The following is a 27729-nucleotide window of genomic DNA, read 5'->3' as shown; positions in this document are numbered from 1 at the left end:
CTGGATTACCACAAAGTTTCAAGTCTCTCCTTACGTTTTTTTTTTCCCCATCCTCTATCCTATTATTGTAATTCTGCTCATCTTCTCCCCTCTCTTTTCCCTGTTATGTCCTTTTTATTTCTCAAGCCGCCCAAGGGCGGGATAAGAAATTTTAAAATAAACTTGGAAACTTGGAAGTTTGTGAGGAGAGGAAGAGAGGCTGCTGCAGAGACAGGAAGCACAGCACTCCCCTACGCAGGGGCGGCCTTTGGGGGATGCGAAGGCATGCGAGGCCACCTGCAGAGAGACTCATTGTGGGACTGAAAAGCAAATCAGAAAAGCGGAGCCATGTGTGAGAAACAATTGCTCAAAAGGTAGGACTACCCCTGCGGCAATGGCTAGACTGGCACAGAGAAAGTTCACGCGTCTGTTCACGCTTTCCAAAAATACCAGGACTAGGGGGCATGCGATGAAGCTGCAATGTAGTAAATTTAAAATGAATCGGAGAAAATGTTTCTTCACTCAACGTGTAATTAAACTCTGGAATTCGTTGCCAGAGAATGTGGTAAAGGCGGTTAGCTTAGTGGAGTTTTAAAAAGGTTTTGACGGCTTCCTAAAGGAAAAGTCCATAGACTGTTATTAAATGAACTTGGGGAAAATCCACTATTTCTGGGATAAGCAGTATAAAATGTTTTGTACATTTTTGGGATCTTGCCGGGTATTTGTGACCTGGATTGGCCACTGTTGGAAACAGAATGCTGGGCTCGGTGGACCTTTGGTCTTTCCCAGTATGGCAATACTTATGTAAAGTTGAGCATTTTAAGGCAAGCTGTTGACTGACCAATATCCTGTCACATATACAAATAATTTATCAGAACAAATCAAGTTATAAATGTGAGCTCAGTGTAATCATAGCCACCATCTGTGAAAACACAGCAAACAAATGACTTGAAACCCTACTGGGTTCTCACCAGTGGCCACTTCAGTAGATGTGTGTGCTTTTTCTGATCATTAACCCTGGGAATCAGAAAGTGATATTGCAGTTTAGGCTAACACATGAAGTTCTTGTAAATTAAACATTTCTTCAAACACCAATCTTCTGTTTGGCTCCTGAGTGACAAATCTTAGGGCTATGTTTACCAACTTTCAGAGCATGAGTCCTTAAGTGATAATTTAAACAACTGTTGTATACACAAGAAAAATATATTTTACGACTAAATTAGGAGGCTGGTGAAGCTGAAGAGAATAATCAGGCAATGTTTTGAAAGCTGTTCTACTTGCTCACTTGTGGGTTTTCCTTCTTAAAAACTTTCACTTTCTTTCAGATCTATAATGGAAAACAGGCAAGTCTGTATTTGAAAATTTTGCCAACTACAAGAATCTTAACATAGGGCTTCCGATTTTAGGGCTTTATCCTCATTGCAAAAAATAATACAAAAAGCAAACAACCTGGTGTTTACTGGATAAACACTGGAAAAACACCTCCTAGAGCTCTGTCATCCCTTCCCTGGCCTATTCTCCACTCAGGGGCAGATGCACTAAACGTTTTTCATCGTTAAATGAGCCCTTAAGGAAGAATTTCCTATCCTTTCCATGCACTAAAGCCTATTTTTCGACGGTAGTAGCAGCTAACGAAACTGGAATGCAAATGAGAAACTACCATTGAAATGTAGACAATTCAGAATGCACTAACCATACCGACGATAGCAACGATTCACTTACCACCAGAAATTTAACGTCAGCTCAGACCTGTCGTTAAAGCCTGAGCTGTCATCTCCCCACTGCCCCCTGCACAATGAAAAACCAAATTGCTGGCATGTTTTAAAAGAAAAGTGGCTCCCTGCTTCCCTGTGCCCCCCCCCCCCCCAAAGTCCCCGCTGCTCCCCGCTGCTCCGTTTGTGAAATAAAAGCTTTTAAAAATCAAACCTTTGCAGTTGCTGGGCTCCCCCTCCCTTCCTGTGTCTCTCTTCTTTAGTCGGCAATGCTCCGCCTCCTGCCCTCCTCCACCTCCGTGCCCCACCCCCCCCCGATTTTGTCCCCGCCGCTCCCCCCCCCACCGGACCCCCCCTCCACCATAATGGCCGGTGCAGCGCCTCTCACCTATGTTTGAAGGCGCTGCACAGGATGGATCAGCTATTCTTTAGCTCTTATGTCTCCTCCGATGTCTCCTTTTTCTTCCAGTGTCCGCCCTCCTCTGACGTCAGCTATCTACGTAGATAACTGATGTCAGAGGAGGGCGGACACAGGAAGAAAAAGCATGCTTTGCGCATGCTTTACGAGCCGATTACCGACGGGGATTAGTGCATCGTTCTTTCCAATACCGCACCAAACTTTTTGGGGCTGTGTTTTTGGAGCATGCTTCGTTATTTGAGATTCGGTAAAGGTTTTTACGTTTCTGATTTTTTTACGTTTGCTTGATGCATCTACCCCTCAGTGTTTGTGTTTTTTTTCCTGTGGTAACAACTCCAAAGTGATACATTTGATTCCATCAGAAGAGGTACCAAGTAACCGTACCTGTGGTGTGAAAACATCAATAACCCCTAATTAGAATAAAAGCCCTAATCATAAGATAAAAAGAACCCAGGAGGGAAGAGTTAGGGCGGCCATTTTGGATGATGATTCGATCATTAGGCATGTAAATAGCTGGGTGGTCAGTGGACATGAAAATCTCTCGGTTACTTGTCTGTCTGGTGTGAAGGTGGCGGACCTCCCACATGACCTAGGTAGAATTTTAGAAAATGTGGAGGTAATCTGGACGTCTTGATACAGTTGGGTACCAACAACATAGGAACGCATGGGAGAGACATTCAGGAAGCCAGATTTATGGACCCTTTTACTAAGCTGCGGTAGGCACTAACACATGCTTACCACAGGTTAAAAACCACTACTGCGGGGCACACTCAGGCATTCTGCGGTAGTTTTGGCGTCTGCAAGAGCTTCCAACGTGCTAGCGTTAGGGGTGTGTTTGGCGGTGGAGAGTAGGTGTGCCCAATACTAATTGGTTAGTGCAGCTAGGTCACCACACTCTAACCGATTGGCACATGGTTAGTTCGTGAGCCCTTATCGTCTAGAAAATAGGTGTAGTTTTGCATCCACGTCAGACAGGCTTTTCTTCTCATTGTAGTACTGAAACTACCATTACAGCCCTTATCGGTGAGCTTCATTCTTTTTGGGAGGTCGGCAATATTGTTGTTTTGGTTTCTTTGGATCTTTCAGCTGCCTTTGACCTTGAAGACCATTCACTTCTTCTTGCTCACCTTAGATTGAAGGTGAGCAAGAAGAAGTGAATGGTCTTCAAGGTCAAAGGCAGCTGAAAGATCCAAAGAAACCAAAACAACAATATTGCCGACCTCCCAAAAAGAATGAAGCTCACCGATAAGGGCTGTAATGGTAGTTTCAGTACTACAATGAGAAGAAAAGCCTGTCTGACGTGGATGCAAAACTACACCTATTTTCTAGACGATAAGGGCTCACGAACTAACCATGTGCCAATCGGTTAGAGTGTGGTGACCTAGCTGCACTAACCAATTAGTATTGGGCACACCTACTCTCCAGATTGATCAGTTCGGTTGGTTCGGTTTTCTTCAAACCTTTTTAACCACTTTTTATTGCTTTCTACTCCTACTTCATCTGTTGAGATACCTTTATCAAGTGGTGTTCCTCAGGGTTCTATCATAGTAACATAGTAGACAATGGCAGATAAAAGACCTGTACGGTCCATCCAATCTGCCCAATAAGATAAACTCATTACATATGGTATGAAGTGATACATCATATGTATACCTGATCTTGAATTATTCTTGCCATTTTTAGGGCACAGACCTTAGAAGTCTGCCTGGCACCGGCCCCGTTCCAAAATTTCTGAAGTTGTTAAAGCCCCTGAATAGCTCCACTCCAGCACATCCAAATCCATCCAGCCTGGATCAGGGCACAGTCCGTAGAAGTCTGCTCAGCACCGGCTTTCCTACCTAATCTCCATTAAGCTTCTTTGGATTGATCAACTAGAAACACATCCGAATCAACACGAGCGTATCTAAACCTGCACTACCCAAGCTGCAAAGGACTCAAATACAAATCAACTTGTGCATCCCGTTTTTCCTACATAAGCACACAATTGTGGAACGCATTGCCAAAAGCCTTGAAAACTACGTACGACACGCTAAAAACTTATCTGTTTAAAAAATCATACCCTACCAACCCAACATAAATGCCTGATCTCCGCAACACAACAAAACTAAAATACGGAATGGACATAACACAATTCTTCCGCAGTATGATTCCTTTATGTGGCTGTACCACGTGAACTTTATCTTATCTTAACATCACTCTGTATTTGTTTACACCGGAGTCTGAAAAAGCATCTCCGGTACTATGTAAGCCACATTGAGCCTGCAAATAGGTGGGAAAATGTGGGATACAAATGTAACAAATAATATTAATAATAAACAGGATTCCTTTATGTTTGTCTCACGCATTTTTGAATTCTATTACTGTTTTCACCTCTACCACTTCCCGTGGGAGGGCATTCCAGGTATCTACCACAATCTCAGTGGAAAAAATACTTCCTGACATTCCTGAGTCGGCCCCCTTTCAACCTCAATTCATGCCCTCTGGTTCTACCACCTTCCCGTCTCTGGAAAAGTTTTGTTTGTGGATTAATACCTTTCAAATATTTGAATCACCCAGGGTATACATGTTTAGGTCAGTAAGTCTCTCCACATACGTCTTGTTATGTAAACCCCATACCATTTTAGTCGCTTTTCTCTGAACCGCTTTAAATTGTTTTACATCCTTAGCGAGATACAGCCTCCAAAACTGAACACAACACTCCAAGTGGGGCCTCACCAATGACTTGTACAAGGGCATCAACACCTCCTTTCTTCTGCTGGTTATACCCCTTTCTTCTCTTCTTTTCAATATCTTTTTGAGCCCCCTAGCGCTATTGATTCAGGGCTTCAACATAAGATTTTTTTTTTAATGCTGATGCCGCCTAACTGATTTTCCCTGTTTCTCCTATTTCCATTGATCTGACTCCCCTACAGTCTTGTTTTCTGTCACTTTCGGATTGGCTAAGGAATCATAAATTGGTTCTTAATCCATCTAAAACCACAGTTTGTTGGATTACTGGTTCACATCCCATTCCATCTGTGAAACTAATGCTTTTCCTATTCTGCCTATGGATTAATTTTGCTACCTTGGAGTACTTATTGAATCTCACCTGTCATTTGATAAGCAAATTTCTCAGATTGGCCAGGTCTGTTTCTACTGGATTCATCATCTTCGTTCTATTTGCAAATTCCTGGACTTTCCCTCTTTGCACACTCTGATTCATGCATTCATTGCGTCTCGCACTGATTACTGCAATACAGTCTACTGTGGTATTACCTCTTCTTAACTGCGTCAACTCCAAACTCTTCAAAACTCGGCAGCAAAGAACAGCTGCTGTTAATGCAAAATAATAGATCCTGACAGCCACACAAACTGAAAGAATATTGGCACATACTTTAACCTGAAAAGAACGTGTAATTTTTCAAATAGCCATTTGCCCTTGTAAGTGGCTTTTGGAAATTGCCCACAAAGGAGCCAGCTCTTTCGGTGTTGTGTGTCCAAGGTGAGGTAATTTCTGTAGGGTTTATCACCCCCAATAATTTCGAAAAGTTGGCTCGTATGGCCCTCATTATGTACAGTGTGTAATCTATAAGTAACATTTATTTATTTTCAACATTCATATCCCACACTTTCCATCATATGTTGGTTCAGTGTGGCTTACGGTAAAATATTATACAAGCAATTGATCTAACAGTACATCTTAAAATACAAATTCAAACAATAAGGCTTCACATAGTGGAGTGAAGGAGTACCCTAGTGGTTAGTGAAGTGGACTTTGCTCTTGCGGAATTGGGTTCCAAGTGGACTTTGCTCCTGGGGAATTGGGTTTGACTCCCACTATAGCTCCTTGCCCCGGGTACAAAATAAATACTTGTATCAGTTCCCAATTTAAAATCAATATCCAAATATAAGTTTCTATTGGATTGTAATAGTGTTGGGATGATCATTATCATGAGAGAGGGTTGCACTCCTGTCCTTGCCTCCGAGACAGCAGTAGCTTTCTGGAGATCTCCTGGAGGGTGGACCCTCGAGAAATCTTCCCTCCCCCCAGGCATGAAAAAAAAACTCTGGCTGCCAAATAAGTATTAAACTTAATAAATGTTTATTCCAATAGTCAAAGAAGCCAATAAGTAATTATTGAAATTTTAAAAAATAAAATTCCAATAGAGTATAATATGTAGCCAATAAAAAAAACAGAGTTTTCCCTGAGAGCTATCAATATGTCCACCTGCTACTGTAGACACACTGAGGCTACCCATCCTCAGTTCTGTTTCCTCTTATATACCTTTTCTTCCTTTCTTTATTATCTTAAATTACCCTTCCTGCCTAATGAATATGCATCTTTCCAGAACATTCTATTTCCTTCTATGGTGAATCCTGTTCCAGTACCTTCTACCATCTTCCAACTCTTCTCATTGGTTTTCGTATTGAATGGACAAGTTAAGACCTGTCATGTACATAAGCATATGTTTTTATTGATAATGGTTGACCTATGCCCCAGTTATGCATAGTCATCATGGTAGTGCCCACACCCTCTTGCTGAAGCTACAATTTCACCCAAACCCACTTACTTCTCCTTTTGACTGTTTATCTGGATACTGCAGGTGTTCTTAGTCATAGGAGTCTCTGGTTCTTGGTTGCTGACAAGCAACTTATCACAAGTTAGCACAGGCCAAGTTCGAATAGGCCAAATGTCAAAACACAAATTTCTACTGCCTTAGAAGGGTAGTTATCAGCAAAAAAACCACATTTTTAGCTGTCTTGCAATTTCAGGTCTGCTCCCAGCTCAAGAAATGCAAATTGGTTATACTAAAACAAAAAGCTAGAAATATTGGGGGGGGGGGGGGGGGGGGGCATCTTGCCATAGCCTCTGTGATATACAGGGTGCAAGACTAAAATTTCACAGAAAACCAGATCCAGATTCACTGTACAGAGTTGATCCAGTACTAGGTTTTTTTCCCACTGCATGCAGGAACTTGTAGTTCCGGGCAAGACTACAAGTCCCTGCAGGCAATGGAGTAACTAAACAGAAGGAAGGAGCAAGGGACAAAATAGTAGACTGGGGGAAGAGGAAGGAGAAGAACCCCCCCCCCCCCAAAAGGGGAATGGCTAAAGAGAAGAATCTGAAGGGACAGGGAAGTTGAGAGAGGAAGCAGACAGGTAAAGAGAAGACATGACAGAATGGAAGATATTGTTGAGGTATGAACGGGAACCAGAGAAGGAGGTGCCCGGAGGGATTGGAGAGCTGTGACAGAGAGAAAAAAAAAATCCTCCATTTTAATTTCCAGTTCAAATTCTCTGTAGAAAACATTTTATTTTAAAATACAGCAGGCCCAGAACCAGTGGCGTTCCTAGGGGGGCGGACACCCGGGGTGGCGCCTCGCCCCCCCGGGTGCAGCGCCCCCCCCCCCCGATGCAGCGCGGACCCCCCCCCCCCGGTGAAAGACACCCTCCCCCACGAAAGAGCCCCCCCCCGGGTGGATGCCGCTGGGGGGGGGGGTGCCACAGTGCGCGCCTGCTGCGAGTTTACTAACTTTGCTCGTTCGCTGCATCTCCCTCTGCCCCGGAACAGGAAGTAACCTGTTCCGGGGCAAAGGGAGCTGCAGCGAATGAGAGAAGTTAGCGAACTCTCGCAGCAGGCGCACGCCGTGGCACCCCACAGCGGCGTGCACCCGGGGCGGACCGCCCCCACCCCCTTGGTACGCCACTGCCCAGAACTTAACCAGTGCTGGAGGAAGCAAAGATTGACAAACAGAGTAGCAAGATGTTTTATGAACACAATTCAAGGTCACACGTTAAGACTGGCAAAAACAGTGCAAGGCATCCCATTTTAAAATTCAGTTTCCATACCTTGTGCAATCTGTCAGGTGTTGCTATGATTACAGCATCAGCAAACTTCTCTCTTTCTACAGCTTCTTTCCAGTCTGCAGGACAAGATTTACACAATGGAATAAACTGTTTTACATATCGTTTTTAGAACACCACTGAAGCAGCTGAATTCCAAAGATTCAAAAGAGCAACCACTTATTACAAAGGATCACGCTGCCCGTGCACTTGTTAGCACACTGGGAAACAGTTTACCAAATCATATATGGTTTATCACCCTCCTACATGCAACAACTAATTGATTTACCTTCACGCAATACAGTAAAAACATCTAGAGAATACTTCACACTCCATTATCCAAACTGCAAAGGTCCTTTTGCAGTTCGACATTTCGGCAGCCTTTGACTCAGTTGACCACACACTCCGACTATTACTACTACTTATAATTTCTATAGTGCTACTAGACACACAACGCTGTACACTGAACATAAAGTCCCTGCTCGAAAGAGCTTACAATGTAAGTAGGACAGACAAACAGGACAAATAAGGGATAAGGGAATTATAAAGGTGGGAATGATAAAAATGGGTGCTGAACAAGTGAGTAAGGGTTAGGAGTCAAAAGCAGCATCAAAACGGTGGGCTTTTAAGCCTAGATTTGAAGACAGCCGGAGATGGAGCTTGACGTACAGGCTCAGGAAGTCTATTCCAGGCATATGGTGAAGCAAGATAAAAGGAACGGAGTCTGAGCTTAGAAGTGGAGAAGAAGTAGAGAAGATAAAAGAAATTTCACCAGTGAACGGAGTTCCCGGGGAAGAATGTAGGGAGAGAAGAGTGGAGAGATACTGAGGAGCTGCAGAGTGAATGCACTTGTAAGTCAATAAGAGGAGTTTGAACTGTATGCGGAAAGTAGGAAGCCAGTGAAGTGACGAGGAGAGGGCTAATATGAGCATAGGGACACTGGCGGAATATAAGTTGGGCAGCAGAATTTTGAACAGATTGAAGAGGAGAGAGATGGCTAAGTGGGAGACCTGTGAGAAGCAAGTTGCAATAGTCTAAGCGAGAGGTGATAAGAGCGTGGATGAGGGTTCTGGTAATGTGCTATGGGTGAGACCACGCCACCTGAATGAACTCTGAGGAGGTATGCTTTTAAAATTTAAGAGGAGAAGGGGGGGGGGGGTTCCTGGTGCTGGGAGGGAGGAAGGACGGGCGGGCGGGTTGATGGTTGCTTGTTTGGTTGGAGGGAGGGCGGGAGGCAGGCCTGGTGCTGGGTGCTGCTGGGTGGGAAGCCTGATGGTGGGTGCTGGGTGGGAGGGAGGCCTGGTGTTGGGTGCTGCCAGGTGCTGGGAGGGAGGGCAGGGGGGAGAGGAGAGTGGCTGGACATTTGTGGCTGGAGGGGAGAGGAGGGTTGCTGGACATTTGTGGCTGGAGGGGAGAGGAGGGTTGCTGGACATGGATGGAGGGCAAGAAATGAAGAAGAAAGGAGGAAACTAAAGAAATAAATGGAAAGGAAGCCCTGGAAACGGAGTTAAGAGAACAGATAGAGAGCAGCAGAATCAGCGACTAGAACCAATATGGATAGAAAAACAAAATCACCAGACAACAAAGGTAGGAAAAATCATTTTATTTTCATTTTAGTGTTTGGAATATGTCGAATTTGAGAATTTACATCTGCTGTCTTATTTTGCACTGGGTATACTGGAGCTGTAACAGCTTACAGAAATGATTTATAATGGAAGAAAATCATGTTATTTTTTTCTCCTATACTAGTATAATATTTTCATTGATGTCTGTTTATATGCGCCATGGCTGGTGTAAGGGGTGTGGCTATCATAGGGGTGGAGTCATATGTAGTGACCCCGCCCATAATGAGTACCGGCACTTTGCGATACATAATTCGATTTTGGGTTGCTGTTTGGGCACTCGGTCTCTGAAAGGTTCGCCATCACTGCGATAGACTAAGAGATCAGCTGCTCCTCTCCTCCCAGTCCTACAAGGGCATAACTTTTTTCAGATTTTTCTGTAAACCGCACTGAACCCTAACAAGGGGATATTAGCAGTATATAAGCCCTAATTTGATTTGATTCTTACAAATCAATCCTAATTGCAGGCTTCACATATCAGAGTACCAAATTTTGGAATTATCTACCCAAGCAATTAAGGTAATTAGAAGATTATCTGAGATTCTGTAAATTACTAAAGGCTTTTCTATTAAGTACGTATCTTATTAAAAGACAGTAATAAACTAATATTGCAATCTCTCTTATATGTCTCAACAGAACCAATACTCTAGTCTAACTCATGACAAACACACAATTATTCCTAATATGTTAAATGTTATAATTAATTATCTGACTATATTATACTTCTGATGTTTTTCTTGAATGTAAGCCACATTGAACCGGAGCTTGTCTGGGATAATGTGGGATACAAATGTAATAATAATAATAATAATTAAAAAAAAATCAAATATAAGCAAAGTTAATACCGAATGGTTACCTTCAAAAACATTGTTTTTGTCAATGTTGTGCATTGTCTGGAGGTCTTCCCTCGGATAAGAGCGAGGATCTACAACTCCAACGATCTGGAAAGAAAGACTCGTTTTACTAATATAGTAACATATAGTAACAAAGTAGATGACGGCAGAAAGAGACCTGCACGGTCCATCCAGTCTGCCCAACAAGATAAACTCATATGTGCTACTTTTTGTGTATACCCTACTTTGATTTGTACCTGTCCTTTTCAGGGCACAGACCGTGTAAGTCTGCCCAGCACTATCCCCGCCTCCCAACCACCAGCCCCGCCTCCCACCACCAGCTCTGGCAGAGACCGTATAAGTCTGCCCAGCACTATCCCTGCCTCCCACCACCGGCTCTGCCACAGACCGTATAAGTCTGGCCAGCCCTATCCCCGCCTCCCAACCACCAACCCCGCCTCCCACCACCGGCTCTGGCACAGACCGTATAAGTCTGCCCAGCACCATCCCTGCCTCCCGCCACCGGCTCTGCCACCCAATCTTCCCCTAGATTCTATATAGCTAGCGTAAATCTAGACGTATTCTATAACTACACGTGTAGATTGTTTTAACAAGCTGTTAAGCGTTAACAGTTCTTAACAAGCAATAATGAGCACTAATTAGCAAAATTAGAATTTACTCGCGTACATTCCTAAGCATATTCTGTAATTATACTGCACCTAAATTCTAACACGTGCAGGCAAAAGGGGGGTGGAAATGGGCATTTCATGGGCAATCCAAAATCTACATGTATTGTTATAAAATATGAGCCAATGAGCGTAAATCTACGCGCAGAGATTTACACCAGCTTTTCATTGGCGTAGATGGATGTGAATAGATTTAGTCATATGAACTACGCCTAAGCATATTCTAAATACCACACGTAATGACAGACAGACAGACAGATCCATCCAGGTCTCAGAGTCAAAACTAGACAAGATAAAATAAGCCAATAACATCTAGATAAAGACCAGAATTAACAGTGACTGAAACAATGTAACCGTTGTACTGTAGAGGTCAACCGAATTTCAGTTTTGTTTACGGCACCAAAACCTGCCCAAAAATCCTTTTTCTGCCTAATTTCAGTTTCGGCCGAAAAGCTATTTTAATTTGCGGCCATGTTTTTGGTTTTGGCCAAAAAATGACCATGTGTTTTTGGTGGAAACCGAAAACTTGTGCTTTGTCCCATTTGTCTCCCTCCCTCCCTCACACCACAACCCATCGCCCATCCTCCTGGATCCCCCCCCCCCCTCCGAAGAGTTTGTCTCCCCCACCCAGAGGCCCACCTGGGCCTATCTTATAATTCCTGGTGGTCTAGGGATGTAGTTGGGGCAGGAGAGGCCCCCAGCTACTCCAGCCCATTCCGGCTCTGCTCTCAACATGGCTGCCATGACTGCAACATTGCTTCTGCACTGACTACACCACCAGACCCAGGGGTGTGCTGGTAAATTTTTAACAACGGGCTCTCTCTCCGGGCATAGCCAGCCCTGAAATTTTGTGTGTGTGGGGGGGGGGGGGGGGGGGGAATACATGTCTCTTTCTCCCCTCCCTTGAGTGGGCACGCTAGGCATACCTTTGCTGAGCCCCACCAGCCAATAAATGGACTGCCACCATTCTCTGCTGCTTGTTTCTGGCTCTGAACAGCATGATGGAACCTTCTTGCGCTTGCATGAAAAGTCCCAGCCTGATGCTCAGAGTCAGAAAGAAGGAGCAGGGAGCAGCAGCAGTCTATTTACTTAGCTGGTGGGGCCAGCATCACCGCCAGCAAAGTAAAAGAGAATTCAGGATGGGGCCCAAGCCCACATTTTGGGAGTCAGTTGTTAAAGTAGCCATGGGGAGGCCTACTTTAACAACCGGCTCCCAAAATTCTTAAAAACTTAACAAACGGCTCTCGCAAGCCCGTGAGAGCCCGCTCCAGCACACCACTGACCAGACCTCTAGGGATTGTAAGGTAGTCGGCGGGGGAGGGGGAGCACTGGCGTAGCCACAGGTGGGCTCACGCCCACCCAACAGTAGCACATGTTTAGCGGTAGCTGGTGGGGGTCCCAAGCTCCGCCAGCTGAAGACTTCCCCCTGATGGTAATGAAAACGCTATTCTCCACGATACTGGCACCTGCGCATGCTCAGTTTTCAGCGCATGCTGAACACTTGATGCCCACCCACTTCTTGCCTAGGCCCACCCAAAATCTGTTGTCTTTCTATGCTCCTGGCAGGGGCGTAGCTACGGGTGGGCCTGGGTGGGCCCAGGTCTGCCCAATCTCAGCTCAGGCCCACCCAGTTCACGCACCAAAGTGCACATCCTTTCTGCCGTGGCAGCCGGCAGCTCTCCCGGTCCTCCTCCTCCTCCCTGCCTAAATGTTTTTGGGGGGTTTTTTTCAGTGCAGTGCGCCGCGGGTTGGGTCCAGATGAGCCGGATTGTGGAAGTCTCCCATGATGCAAGGCGCAAGCGCTGCCTGCAACATACCCGCACCGCTATGGCCTCAAGTCGGCCCCCCCCCCCGGAGTGCACACGATGGCGCCAAACGCAGTGCCGCATGGGAAGGCTGCCAGCTCTATTGCGGCTGGCTCCGCATCTCCACACTCTGCCAGGTCACGGGTGCTGGACCGAGACCGATGCCCTCACTGGATGCAATCAGCAGCAGCCTTTGTTCGCTGTTGATCGATTCGACCCCCCCCCCCCCGCCCCCTCCCTCCCAGCAGCACCTTCCTGTGACCTCACACAACACACAGGCAGGAACCAGCACAGTGCTCTGCTGTACCACCTGCCAACAAGAGCAAGCAGCTGCCCAGGTAAAATAAATATATTTTTAATGTTGTTTTTAAAAGTAGAATGTAACCAAACTGCTGACTGGTGGGGGCTTCTGGATAGGGGTGAACTCCTCATAGGGCAAAAAAAGGTGTATTTATTTTTTTAACTCTAGGCAGTGAAGAGCCCACCCCCACCCTGAAGCCCACCAGCCAGCAATTTTGATTACTCTTGCAATCAAAATGCTGGCTGGTGGAGAGCTTCTGGGTGGGGGTGGGCTCTTGTAATTAAAATGCTGGCTGCAGGTGGGCTTCTGGGTAAGGATGGGGCTAGGCTGTTCACTGCCTACAGCACAAAAAGGTATATTTAATCATTAAATATACCTTTTTTGCCCTAGGCACTGAAGAGACCACCCCCACCCAGAAACCCACCAACAATAAATGTTAAAATTGCCCAGGATAAAATTTTAAAAAGGTTGTGTATTTCTCGTGTTGGTGGGTTTTTGGGTGGGGCTGATCTCTGCAGTGCCCAGGTTAAAATTAAAACAAACAAACAAGTATAGGCAGTTTTCTGGGTGGAGATGGGCTTTGCAGTGCCCAGGACATTAAAAAAAAAAGTTATATTTAATGCCATGGGGGATGGGTAGGGTAGGGGGTAGGACAGGGCTGACACTAGGCTACAGAAATGTTTGCCATTATAGTAGACTTCTGTAGTAGACTTCTGTCTGGTCAAGTTTGATATGGCATAATGTAACTATATTTTAAAATATTGTTTTTTTTTCCATTAAGTATGTCTGTGGTTTATGTTGATGTAGGGCAGCTGTTGGGCAGACTACTTAGAAATCCATCATCAAGTGAATTCTAAATTTTGTAGGATCCCAAGAAACACTACTCATACTTATATACATAGTGCCCACCCATATTAGCTCTGGACCCACCCAAAAAGTCAGGTCTGACTACGCCACTGTCACACGACTAATGAAAGCTGAAACTGAAAGTGTTTTTCCAGTGGCTGACTTTGTGCCACAACTGACGTCATAACTGCACAAAGAGGCTAATTCCTAAGGGGCTTATTATCCCAAATGTACAGACTTACCCCCCACCCCACACACCTTTTACAAAGCCGTGCTTTGAATGGACTGTGTCAGCATTACCACATCGGCAGCCACTAGTGCAGATTTGTAAAAGGTGGGTGTGTGGGGGGGGGGTTAAATTCCTGCTAAAATTTTATATCAAAAGCAGTCTATTTATCGTATAAACTGTTGTGCAAGATCTTAACTGTATTACTTGCAATCACAGTACAAAAAAAAAAAAAGAATACAAAGACTAACCCCCCTCCCCCGTGTGAAAGCTGTTTTTCTTGGAGGTAAAATATGGTCTTTCATTATTTATAATATAACTAGTAAAAAAGCCCCGTTTCTGATGCAAATGAAACAGGGGCTAGCAAGGTTTTCTTCTGTGTGCATGTGGGAGTGTGTGTGTCCCTGCCCTCTCTCCCCTCCCCCCTCTGAGTCCTTCACTGTTACAGAGCCAGCGATTTGATTTCGTGCTCTGCTGTTTTCCTTCACTGACTGTGTTACAGAGAGGGCGGGGCAGACACTCATAGGGAAACCGGATATCTCGCCCCCTTCACACTTCCGGCTGGAGGCTTCATAGAACGTTGGTGTTGCCTTTTATATAGAGAGATATTCTGGATTGGATACTGTGGGTTTAGCAGAGATATGTAGAGTGCAAGCTCTTACAATCTCTAGCAGCCAGCCATCATTATTCACATTCACCCAACCAAACTTGAGTTTTCAATTTCAGTTTCGGCAATGAGTTTCAGCTGTGGTTTCTGTTTTGGCTGAACGCTTTCAGACAGTTCCCGGTGGCAATTTCAGTTTTGGCTAAAACTAAAAAAAAAAAAAAAAAAGCAGTTTTGGTCAGCCTCTAGTGTACTGTGGGAAAAAGAGCTTTATAAGTAGCAGATAACCTACCTTCAGAAACTGTGCTTATTTGATGTTTTACTTCAATTTGTGCAGAATTTTAAGCATTTTAAGGATTATACACAGCATCCTTTTAAACTTGAACGCCATTTTGAAAACTCCAGTAGTGTTGGAAAAATGAGTTTGACCTAGGGTTACCATTTTTTGTCCTCATAAAAAGAGGGCACTTGCCCCGCCCCTTTCATGTCCCCTGTCCCGCCCCTTTCACGCCCCCTGCCCACCCCTTTCACGCACTCACCCCGCCCCTGATGCATATTCCCCTCCCCCGGTCACCTTCCCTCCCCCATCATCTCCACTCCTCCCCCGTCACCTCCCCTCCCCTTACTCTACTATCCCTGGTGGTCTAGAGGTACCTCTTTGGGGCAGGAAAGAGCCCCCTCTTTTCTGCCCGGAGCGCTGCTGCCAGCTGCCCTGCATCCTGTGAGTCTGGCTCTCGGCATTTCAAAATGGCCGCCAAGAGTTGAAGTCTCGCGAGGCTGCTTCAACTCTCAGCGGCCATTTTGAAACGCTGAGAGCCGGACTCACAGTATGCAGAGCAGCTAGCAGCAGCTCTCCGGGCAGGAAAGAGGGGGCTCTTTCCTGCCCCGAAGAAGAAGAGGTACCTCTAGATCACCAGGGATAGTAGATTAGAGTAGGGGAGAGGAGTCCCGCGCCCGCCAGCCAGCCCGTTTGTCCAGAAATCCGGACAAACAGGCAGGCTGGCCAAATCCGTCTGGACGCCCGGACATGTCCTCAAAAAGAGGACATGTCTGGGTAAATCCGGACGTATGGTAACCCTAGTTTGACCGCATGGCAGTAAGTCAGAAATATTAAGCCTACGAACAATTTTTGCTGCAACTTCATTTTCACTAATCTTCACTAAGTTTTGATTTTTTTTATTGTACATCACATTTATAGTATGCTTATCAAACATTAGTGGGTGACGGAACCGATGTGGGATGGAGCAATTCTAGACCTGGTGCTTACAAATGGGGAGAACGTTTCCAACGTTATGGTGGGAGATCATTTGGTAACTAGTGACCCACCGGATGGTGTGGTTTAATATTAAGACGCAAGAGGAGAAGGTTTATTCGAGATTGAAGGTCCTAGATTTCAAAAGAACTAAACTTCGCTGAGATGGGGGAATTTCTCAGGAAAGAGTTAGTCGGATGGGAACAGCTGAAGGATGTAGAACATCAGTGGGCGAAACTGAACGGAGCTATCTTAAAGGCGACAAATTTTTACAGTGGGGGAAATAAGTATTTGATCCCTTGCTGATTTTGTAAGTTTGCCCACTGACAAAGACATGAGCAGCCCATAATTGAAGGGTAGGTTATTGGTAACAGTGAGAGATAGCACATCACAAATTAAATCCGGAAAATCACATTGTGGAAAGTATATGAATTTATTTGCATTCTGCAGAGGGAAATAAGTATTTGATCCCCCACCAACCAGTAAGAGATCTGGCCCCTACAGACCAGGTAGATGCTCCAAATCAACTCGTTACCTGCATGACAGACAGCTGTCGGCAATGGTCACCTGTATGAAAGACACCTGTCCACAGACTCAGTGAATCAGTCAGACTCTAACCTCTACAAAATGGCCAAGAGCAAGGAGCTGTCTAAGGATGTCAGGGACAAGATCATACACCTGCACAAGGCTGGAATGGGCTACAAAACCATCAGTAAGACGCTGGGCGAGAAGGAGACAACTGTTGGTGCCATAGTAAGAAAATGGAAGAAGTACAAAATGACTGTCAATCGACAAAGATCTGGGGCTCCACGCAAAATCTCACCTCGTGGGGTATCCTTGATCATGAGGAAGGTTAGAAATCAGCCTACAACTACAAGGGGGGAACTTGTCAATGATCTCAAGGCAGCTGGGACCACTGTCACCACGAAAACCATTGGTAACACATTACGACATAACGGATTGCAATCCTGCAGTGCCCGCAAGGTCCCCCTGCTCCGGAAGGCACATGTGACGGCCCGTCTGAAGTATGCCAGTGAACACCTGGATGATGCCGAGAGTGATTGGGAGAAGGTGCTGTGGTCAGATGAGACAAAAATTGAGCTCTTTGGCATGAACTCAACTCGCCGTGTTTGGAGGAAGAGAAATGCTGCCTATGACCCAAAGAACACCGTCCCCACTGTCAAGCATGGAGGTGGAAATGTTATGTTTTGGGGGTGTTTCTCTGCTAAGGGCACAGGACTACTTCACCGCATCAATGGGAGAATGGATGGGGCCATGTACCGTACAATTCTGAGTGACAACCTCCTTCCCTCCGCCAGGGCCTTAAAAATGGGTCGTGGCTGGGTCTTCCAGCACGACAATGACCCAAAACATACAGCCAAGGCAACAAAGGAGTGGCTCAGGAAGAAGCACATTAGGGTCATGGAGTGGCCTAGCCAGTCACCAGACCTTAATCCCATTGAAAACTTATGGAGGGAGCTGAAGATGCGAGTTGCCAAGCGACAGCCCAGAACTCTTAATGATTTAGAGATGATCTGCAAAGAGGAGTGGACCAAAATTCCTCCTGACATGTGTGCAAACCTCATCATCAACTACAGAAGACGTCTGACCGCTGTGCTTGCCAACAAGGGTTTTGCCACCAAGTATTAGGTCTTGTTTGCCAGAGGGATTAAATACTTATTTCCCTCTGCAGAATGCAAATAAATTCATATACTTTCCACAATGTGATTTTCCGGATTTAATTTGTGATGTGCTATCTCTCACTGTTACCAATAACCTACCCTTCAATTATGGGCTGCTCATGTCTTTGTCAGTGGGCAAACTTACAAAATCAGCAAGGGATCAAATACTTATTTCCCCCACTGTATGTTAGAAAATTACACAAAAGTAAGAGGAAATGAAGGCCGCTCTGGTTCTTGAACATAGTAGTTGAAAAGGAAAAAAAAGGTTATCTTTTATACATTATAAATTGACTCAGAAAGAAGAAAACTAAAAGAAAAAGTGAAATAGAAATCGTGAAACACCAGCCTCCACCTACAGTGTAACGATAGAAAAAGAGAAACAGAAATGCGCTTCATTCTGTATTATGCAAAATAGAGAATAATTATTTAAAAAAAAAAAAGATGAGGAAGACGTAAAAATACCTGCAAAAGCTCAGAGAAGCTGGAAAAGATTTCAAGAAAGTGACGGAGGCAACGGAAGAAAAGATAGCCAATATGGTAAAATTGGGGGCTGAGGGGGAGGAATATGTAGAAGCTGATAAGGGTAAAGCTGAACCAGGGGCGTATCTGGACTACGGCGGTAGGGGGGGCCAGAACCAGAGGGAGGGGGCACATTTTACCCCCCCCCCCACCAACCCCCCACCATTGCCAGACCCCCCCCCCCCCGCCACCAACGACTCTCTCCACCCCCCCTACCACCGTCAACCCTCCTCCGCTGCCGTTGCTTACCTTTGCTGACGGGGGACCCCAATCCCCGCCAGCCGAGGTCCGCTTCCACCTGCCGCTGCCTTTAAAAATATTTCTTCAGCTGGCAGGGGACCCCAACCCCCGCCAGCCGACCCGAGGTCTTTAAAGTTCTTCTTCGTCCTCCGTGGCCGTGCTGCTGTTGAAAGCTGTTGAATCCAGTTCGGAAACGTCGCAGCACATTGTACTTCCTGCACGTACAACGTGCTGCGATGTCAGACTCCAAACTGGATTCAACAGCTTTCAACTGCAAGGGGGCGTGAACCTTGGGGAGTGGGGGAGGGTGCAGTTATGCCCCTGAATGACTACAGTTTAAGTGAAAGCATTTACATCATCAGCCTTTGATAAGACGTAAGTACTCGCGCCTAAAGTCAGGTGCGTAAATGTGGACCTACGCTTCTAATGCCAACTGCGTGCAAAATTGCGCTTAGCAAGCATTATCCTAGCAGCTGACTTTAGGCAATTTATAAAGAATTACCCCCCCCCCCCCCTCGGTCTGTATATCATATTTTACATTTACATTTTTTTTGTGTTCTAAGCATTTTTATAAAATTCAGATTTCCAAAATTTTATTCATGTTACTTCCTGCTTTAACTGGTAGAAAACGTGGTCCTTAATAGACAAGCCGGTACCCCATATGCACAAAAAGCAGAATAAGCACAAATCTCAATTATGCAAACACAGCGGTTATTTTCCTGAGACGCTGACAGCAATTTCCTCCTAAAACTGGTTTGAATTAGATAATGCATTGCTTATGGTGACATAATTACCATGCATCTCCTCCGGAGCTCCAGTTTCTTTCCCTCTTCCCCCTTCCCTTCTGGTGTTTCAGGTCTCCATTAACAGCAGCACATCCTTATCAGTGTCAAAACAGATTTAACAACATCTTAATAGCACACCCTCTCCCTGTGCTGTTACTACTGCTAAAAGGTGCTAAAACATTCATTCACATCTTCTGCGATCCTCCAAAATGTGAAAAATACCCCTGCAGTTATGTGTCATGTACAGAACGCAGATTTTCTGCAAACTCATTTCAGAAAAGAAACCGTATCAATTACAGTGGCCTGCCATTTGGGTTGAAACATAGAAACATGACCGCGGATAAGGGCCCATTCTCAGTAACCACTAACTTCGTGAAAGGAATACAGCTATGGAAAGGCAGTCAAGAACTGTGTTTAGTCCAATAAAAAGCATCACCTTTTATAAATGTAATTGCTTTTTTAAAAGCTTTACTTCCTCAGAAGGAACACGCACACTGCGTAATGCAAGGTTGGTCACCACACAGGGCTAAATGTCATCAAACAAAACCTAACTCAGGTTCCGATGATCAGAAGCACTCCGAAAATATAATACCCCTATGATCAGAGCTAATAGTATGCAAATATAGGCAAGGTATTAGCTCTGATCATAGGGGTAAAGTGCAGGAGGACTGTGCCTGAGTGCATTCTCCTGCACTTGCTTGACAGGTTGGGCTGTCAAAAGCTGGAAACGTAGGTCCATTGATCCCCTGACCCCTGCCATCGTACAGCCCTAGTGCCCCCCCCCCCCCCAAACAGTGACACAGGGGCTGGAGGTCTGGTGGCTCTCCAGTCCCCTAACCCGCCCTCCACAGTCCCCTAAAAATATCCCTGGTGGTCCAGTGGGCTGCTAACCTAACCTCCCCACCTGCCCTGGTGGTCTAGCGACCCAGCCTCCCCCCTCCCTCCTGGTACCTTCAAAATGGCGGCACCCAGCCCTGCTCAGTGCATCCTGGGATATGCTGGGTGGGGCTTCCCTACCATATAAGGGAGTTTCTCTGAGCTGGCGTAGAGTTAAGGTGTTATTACTACTACTACTACTACTACTATTTAGCATTTCTATAGCGCTACAAGGCATACGCAGCGCTGCACAAACATAGAAGAAAGACAGTCCCTGCTCAAAGAGCTTACAATCTAATAGACAAAAAATAAATAAAGTAAGCAAATCAAATCAATTAATGTGAACGGGAAGGAAGAGAGGAGGGTAGGTGGAGGCGAGTGGTTACAAGTGGTTACTAGTCAAAAGCAATGTTAAAGAGGTGGGCTTTCAGTCTAGATTTAAAGGTGGCCAAGGATGGGGCAAGACGTAGGGGCTCAGGAAGTTTATTCCAGGCGTAGGGTGCAGCGAGACAGAAGGCGCGAAGTCTGGAGTTGGCAGTAGTGGAGAAGGGAACAGATAAGAAGGATTTATCCATGGAGCGGAGTGCACGGGAAGGGGTGTAGGGAAGGACGAGTGTGGAGAGATACTGGGGAGCAGCAGAGTGAATACATTTATAGGTTAGTAGAAGAAGTTTGAACAGGATGCGAAAATGGATAGGGAGCCAGTGAAGGGTCTTGAGGAGAGGGGTAGTATGAGTAAAGCGACCCTGGCGGAAGATGAGACGGGCAGCAGAGTTTTGAACCGACTGGAGAGGGGAGAGGTGACTAAGTGGGAGGCCAGCAAGAAGCAGATTGCAGTAGTCTAAACGAGAGGTGACAAGGGTGTAGATGAGGGTTTTGGTAGAGTGCTCGGAAAGAAAGGGGCGGATTTTACGGATGTTGTAAAGAAAGAAACGACAGGTCTTGGCGGTCTGCTGGATATGAGCAGAGAAGGAGAGAGAAGAGTCAAAGATGACCCCAAGGTTTCGAGCTGAGGAGACAGGGAGAATGAGAGAGCCATCAACAGAAATAGAAAACGGGGGGAGCGGGGAGGTGGGTTTGGGGGGGGAAATGAGAAGCTCGGTTTTGGTCATATTTAATTTCAGGTGGCGTTGAGACATCCAGACAGCAATGTCAGACAAGCACGCTGAAACTTTGGTTTGGATGCAAGGTGAGATATCAGGGGTAGAAAGGTAGATTTGGGAGTCATCAGCATAGAGATAGTAGGAAAAGCCATGGGATGAGATTAATGAACCAAGGGAAGAAGTGTAGATAGAAAAGAGGAGGGGACCAAGAACAGAACCCTGAGGTACGCCGACAGGCTGTCCTCTGGTCATAGGGGCAGAATACAAACAGCTCATTTAAATCTAATTTAAATGAGCTCTCACAGACACCGTTTGCCCAATGATCTTAGGTGCAAAGGTAAATGTGGACACTAGTCCAGCACTAGTGGCCTCTAGCGCCCGCATTTACCTTTGAACGGACTGTCAGAGAACAAGTGTTACAGGTAAGCAGCTTTGCTTTCTCTGCACCTTATTATGTGCAGTTCTGATCACCGCATCTCAAATAGGATATAGAAGAACCAGAAAAGATTCAGAGAAGGTTGACAAACAGGACGAAAGGGATAGAACACCTCCCTTATGAGGAGAGGCTAAACAGGTTGACCACTTCTGGCTGAATATTTTACCCCACAATTCTTTTTTTCTACCTTTGTTGTCTGGCCATTTAATTTTTCTAATCATGTTGGTCCCAGTTACTGCTTTCTTGTCTTCTCCTCTTTTTCCAGAGTCTCCTGTCCATTTGCCATTTTCCTCTCATGTATTCTTCACCTCTACATCCATCCCTGACATCGATCTTTTCCTTTCAGATTTCTTCTTTTTTTCTGCCTTTCTGTCTAATCAGATTTCATCCATTCTTACTAGTCTCAATCTCCCCTCCCCCCCCACTAAATTTATCTACATCTTACTATCTTATTCCCTCACCCAGACCCTCCCATTCCATTTCCTCTTATTCCTCAGTCTTTCACTAACTGTTCCCTCTCACCTCCCATGCAGCATCTCCTCTCTCTCTTTCCCACCGTCAAGAATCTCCTTTTAGCATTTCTTCTGTAGCGTACTCTCGCTCCCCCTGCCATCCAGAATCTCGTCACTCTCTCTCTCCCCCTTCCACCACCACCCCCATCTCTCCCTCTCTGTCTCTTCCTCCCACTAAAACCACCATCACCCTCTCTCTATCTCCCCCCACCCAGCTACCACCACCATCCAGTTTGGTGCCTCTTTCTCTCTCTCTCGCTTCCCTCCACAACCACCAGCATCACCCAGTCTCTTTCTTCCTGCCCTCCCGCTTGTTCACCGGCAACTATGCCAGACCTGCAGCCTTCCCCGGTCTGCCGTGAAGCACCAGCAACAAACAGAAACTAGATGGGATGATGCTGGATGGTAAGGGGGAAGGGAAAGAGAGAGAGATGGTGTAATGCTGGATGATGGTAGTGGTGGAAAAAGAGAGAGGGGGGAGGGGAGTAATGCTGGACAATGGGGGAAGAAAAACAGAAAAAAAACATTTGGGAAGAATCAAGAAGATGATGTAAAGGTTCAAGGTAACATAGTAACATAGTAAATGACGGCAGAAAAAGACCTGCATGGTCCATCCAGTCTGCCCTACAAGATAAACTCATATGTGCTACTTTTTGTGTATACCTTACCTTGATTTGTACCTCTCCTTTTCAGGGCACAGACCGTGTAAGTCTGCCCAGCACTATCCCCGCCTCCCACCACCGGCTCTAGCACAGACCGTGTAAGTCTGCCCAGCATTATCCCCGCCTCCCAACCACCAGCCCCGCCTCCCATCACCGGCTCTGGCACAGACCGTGTAAGTCTGCCCAGCACTATCCCCGCCTCCCGCCACCGGCTCTGCCACCCAATCTCGGCTAAGCTCCTTAGGATCCATTCCTTCTGAACAGGATTCCTTTATGTTTATCCCACGCGTGTTTGAATTCTGTTACCGTTTTCATTTCCACCACCTCCCGCGGGAGGGCATTCCAAGCATCCACTACTCTCTCCGCAAAAAAATACTTCCTGACATTTTTCTTGAGTCTGCCCCCCCCCCCCCCCCCACTTCAATCTCATTTCATGTCCTCTCGTTCTACCGCCTTCGCGCCTCCGGAAAAGGTTCGTTTGCGGATTAATACTTTTCAAATATTTGAACGTCTGTATCATATCACCCCTGTTTCTCCTTTCTTCCAGAGGTAGGTTACTAGATTGCTAATTGAAGAAAAGGGACAAACTATGTGATTAGGTAGAGCTGTAAAATATTGCATCATTGCTCCATAAAGCAAACAATTTATATTTTAATAAACCAGGAAATGGTGTGGGTGGGGTTGGTTACTTTGTGCCTATGCAAATATTCAAAGGAAAACTTACCCTCGCCTTACTGTGATGCAGATAAAAGCATGAAAAGACCAAGCTGCACAGAGGAAGGACTATCTTATGTGTATTTACGTACAGCCCTGTGGATGTCTAGTTAAGCAGCAGTGGTTTTGCTTTTACCCACAGAGGGCCAGTGACCGATTTTACCTGGCTAAACAGCTTAGTTACTTGGGTAAAATCATTTTGAAAACTACCCTCAAAACGAGATAAACCCTGTTCTGTACATCAGATCCATGGGGTCATATCGTAAATTTTACTCCCAGGCAGTAACTCCCATAAAAATGTACCATACAAGCAGGGCTTTTTTTTGAGGGGGTACTGAGTACCGGCACCTTTTCCAGTGTCTGCTCAAATTGACCCAGGGACCCCAAGTTTTAATGAAAGAGCTCAGGCTCTACACACCAATTCTGCCTTGTCATAGATACTGTGACTGGTTGCAGGGGGCCTGGCTATTGTGGGGTGGGTCGCACAGTGATCACCCCACCCCTGAAGGGTGACCTAGTATTTGAGTACACCTTTTTTGCTAGAAAAAAACACACTGCATACAAGAGACACAAAAGGCTGATCACACACTCAAATGTGGGATGCCAACAGTTTACTGGAAAAATATAAATGCTAGGGGAAATTAATCAGTCTGTGATTTTTTTTTTTAAATGTCTCTTTCAGAAGTCTGTATTGAAAAGTATTTCTGACTCACTAGTGGCTAAGCAAAAGGCAATCTGCTTTGTAGTGTGAATGTACACCATGAAGCAAACCAGCAGAGAACAGAAGTTTGTACAGTTCCTGAATTTTCTAGTATTGTGTGCCAATAATCCAGTTAATGAGATTTTTTTTTTTTTTTAAGAGCCAGCATCCAGCAAAAAAAAATAAAAATCCTCTGGTCCACATCTCAGACAGCAACTGGAGATCTGCCCAGATAAGGAGGAAATGACATCAAGCTCTTCCCTCCCCCTGCCTTCTAGCTTTTCGAGGTTGCCTGGTTCCCCCTCCCTGTGTCTGCAGTAGGTTCCATTAGAGAACTGACTGAGGGCACGTAGTTAAGGTCTACAGTCAGTCCACCCAGAGACGCCTTAAAGGAATGTAGAGCAACAAACCAGCTTCCACCTCAGTTTGACGAAGGAGAGAGAGAAGAAGGTGACAATGTCTTTTTGGCTGTGGAGAGATGCCACTGAATAAGAAATTACTTGTTAAGAAAGAAATAGCTGGGATTTGGAGTACAGCTGTTTGCTTCCTTTGCTCTGTGATGGATGCTTGCAGATAGCGCCTGTGTTCTGTATTACCCCATGCTGGAGCGTAAAAGGTGAATTTTTATGTTAGTTATGATAACTAATATAATGGCTTAGTCTGTATAATGTCCAACAATGTTGTATAATTAAACATTATACAATGAAAGCAAAGGATTTCTGCATTACACACACACACAAGCATTCCATAGAAATCATATTTTTAAGCAGTAATTAAAATCACTTTCAAAGGAAGGTGGTTTCCTGGATCAAATGGTGAATCATCTTCCAATAAAAAAATGGATCAGAATTCACTATAAAAGTGTTCTGTCTTTTAGAAGGTGCTTTGTCCAAGTAGCGGTAGCCTAGCGGGTTGGGGCAGCGGGGCTTTGATCCTGGTGAACTGAGTTCAATTCCCACTGCAGCTCCTTGTGACTCTGGGCAAGTCACTTAACCCTCCATTGCCCCTGGTACAAAATAAGTATCTGTATATAACATGTATCAAATCCCATCTCCTTTCTTCTTTGTTGAATAACATAGGAAGGAAACAAAATCTATAAAACCATACTCTGGAAAAAAAAATTGCAAAACCTTCCATCAGCACACAGCCCTGCAAGCCATTAGGTTGCAGACATTTTGCATTTACGAAAAGCAAGCACTTAATTTACGTATTAAAAGCAACAATTTTGCACAAAATCAGCTTTCACCACTGTTGACAGTTCAAACCTGTTTGTCGAACTGCTACAGTCACCTTCTATGTCACTGTCTCCTGTTCTGTTGAATTTCAGGCACGTCAATAAAATATTATCTGCTGTCGTCATTTCATCTCTGTATTATTTCAACAATGACGTAATTGCAAGTTTAATTAAAATATACACATGGTGTGTTTCAGCGCCCTATGTTTTGGTCAGATCTGATATTCTTCACTCCTTCATACTCAAATTGAAAAAACAAAGTGTGTGTGTGTGTGTGTGTGTGTGTGTGTGTGTGTGTGTGTGTGTGTGTGTGTGTGTGTATGGGGGGGGGGGGGGAAGGGGCAGGAGACAGGACAGGGAATGTCACCTTGGCTGAACACAGGACAGTGATAACCCTGAAATTTACACACGCATTAATTATCTTAAAATCAACCCTCCTTCAGCCTTGCCTTTTGTCAATTCATGGAATGGGCTTTTTTTGGACATCCTGTATGATTTATGTACCGATGCCTGCTATGGTTTTACACTATGAAAGGAAATATTCAAAACCTGTGTGCAAGAGGAAAAAAATGACCTATAGAAATCGTGGCTTTAAAAATTGCCCCGCCTGTAGGAAAGGTTGCGCATCGGTCAACAACGGACACATTTTTATCCACAGACTGCCGGATCCGGCCCGGGTGCGGGAAGAGAGCAGAGCATTCCACAATGCGTGTCGGTTTGATCATTTAAAAGTGCACATGCGTTTGGTGCTGACAAATCATGCAGACACAATGCAGGCGCGGATCTCGGTGGGGCATTTTTCCTTAGGCAATCGTCAAGCCACCGGTACAGTCTGGGTTTGATAGGGGTACAAAACACCCATCTTGGACTATTTACCCTCAAGAGTGACAAGGTACCTTGGACCAGAGTGGCTGTAAACCACCGCCATGGATAAGCTGTTCTTTAACTCCTGCAGAAAATAACAAAAATGCACAGCCCCAGCTGCCACCCATCTGTAAATGGACTTCCTTCTGCTCAGTGTGCTGCTGCGGCTAGGAAAGCGAATAGAATGTTGGGTGTTATTAGGAAGGGTATGGAGTCCAGGTGTGCGGATGTTATAATGCCGTTGTATCGCTCCATGGTGCGACCGCACCTGGAGTATTGTGTTCAGTACTGGTCTCCGTATCTCAAAAAAGATATAGTAGAATTGGAAAAGGTACAGCGAAGGGCGACGAAAATGATAGTGGGGATGGGACGACTTTCCTACGAAGAGAGGCTGAGAAGGCTAGGGCTTTTCAGCTTGGAGAAGAGACGGCTGAGGGGAGATATGATAGAAGTGTATAAAATAATGAGTGGAATGGATCGGGTGGATGTGAAGCGACTGATCACGCTATCCAAAAATACTAGGACTAGAGGGCATGAGTTGAAGCTACAGTGTGGTAAATTTAAAACGAATCGGAGAAAATTTTTCTTCACCCAACGTGTAATTAGACTCTGGAATTCGTTGCCGGAGAACGTGGTACGGGCGGTTAGCTTGACGGAGTTTAAAAAGGGGTTAGATAGATTCCTAAAGGACAAGTCCATAGACCGCTATTAAATGGACTTGGAAAAATTCCGCATTTTTAGGTATAACTTGTCTGGAATGTTTTTACGTTTGGGGAGCGTGCCAGGTGCCCTTGACCTGGATTGGCCACTGTCGGTGACAGGATGCTGGGCTAGATGGACCTTTGGTCTTTCCCAGTATGGCACTACTTATGTACTTATGTACTTATGTACTAATGTTGCTACTATTGGAGATTCTACATGGAATGTTGCTATTCCACTAGCAACATTCCATGTAGAAGGCTGCGTAGGCTTCTGTTTCTGTGAGTCTGACGTCCTGCACGTACGTGCAGGACGTCAGACTCACAGAAGCAGAAGCCTGCGCGGCCACATTGGGGTTAGATAGATTCCTAAAGGACAAGTCCATAGACCGCTATTAAATGGACTTGGAAAAATTCCGCATTTTTAGGTATAACTTGTCTGGAATGTTTTTACGTTTGGGGAGCGTGCCAGGTGCCCTTGACCTGGATTGGCCACTGTCGGTGACAGGATGCTGGCTAGATGGACCTTTGGTCTTTCCCAGTATGGCACTACTTATGTACTTATGTACTTATGTACTAATGTTGCTACTATTGGAG

At 45.3% G+C, this 27729-nt stretch overlaps 1 protein-coding gene across 1 annotated transcript in view; it reads right to left on the bottom strand.

Moving 5' to 3' along the window:
• The window catches only part of LOC115482595, a 175050-nt gene that overhangs the window by 126651 nt on the left and 20670 nt on the right, over positions 1-27729 (bottom strand). The window contains exons 4-5 of the mRNA XM_030222503.1: positions 10411-10495; positions 7939-8012 (exon numbers count right to left, since the gene is read on the bottom strand). Of these exons, the coding sequence (XP_030078363.1) occupies positions 7939-8012; positions 10411-10495 (159 nt within the window). The remainder of the gene's footprint in view (positions 1-7938; positions 8013-10410; positions 10496-27729) is intronic.

The sequence above is a fragment of the Microcaecilia unicolor genome, chromosome 13 (genome assembly GCF_901765095.1).
Source record: "Microcaecilia unicolor chromosome 13, aMicUni1.1, whole genome shotgun sequence".
NCBI classification, from domain to species: Eukaryota; Metazoa; Chordata; class Amphibia; order Gymnophiona; family Siphonopidae; genus Microcaecilia; species Microcaecilia unicolor.
The sequence above is the reverse complement of the archived record's forward strand: the minus strand, read 5'-3'. Positions and strand labels throughout refer to the sequence as shown.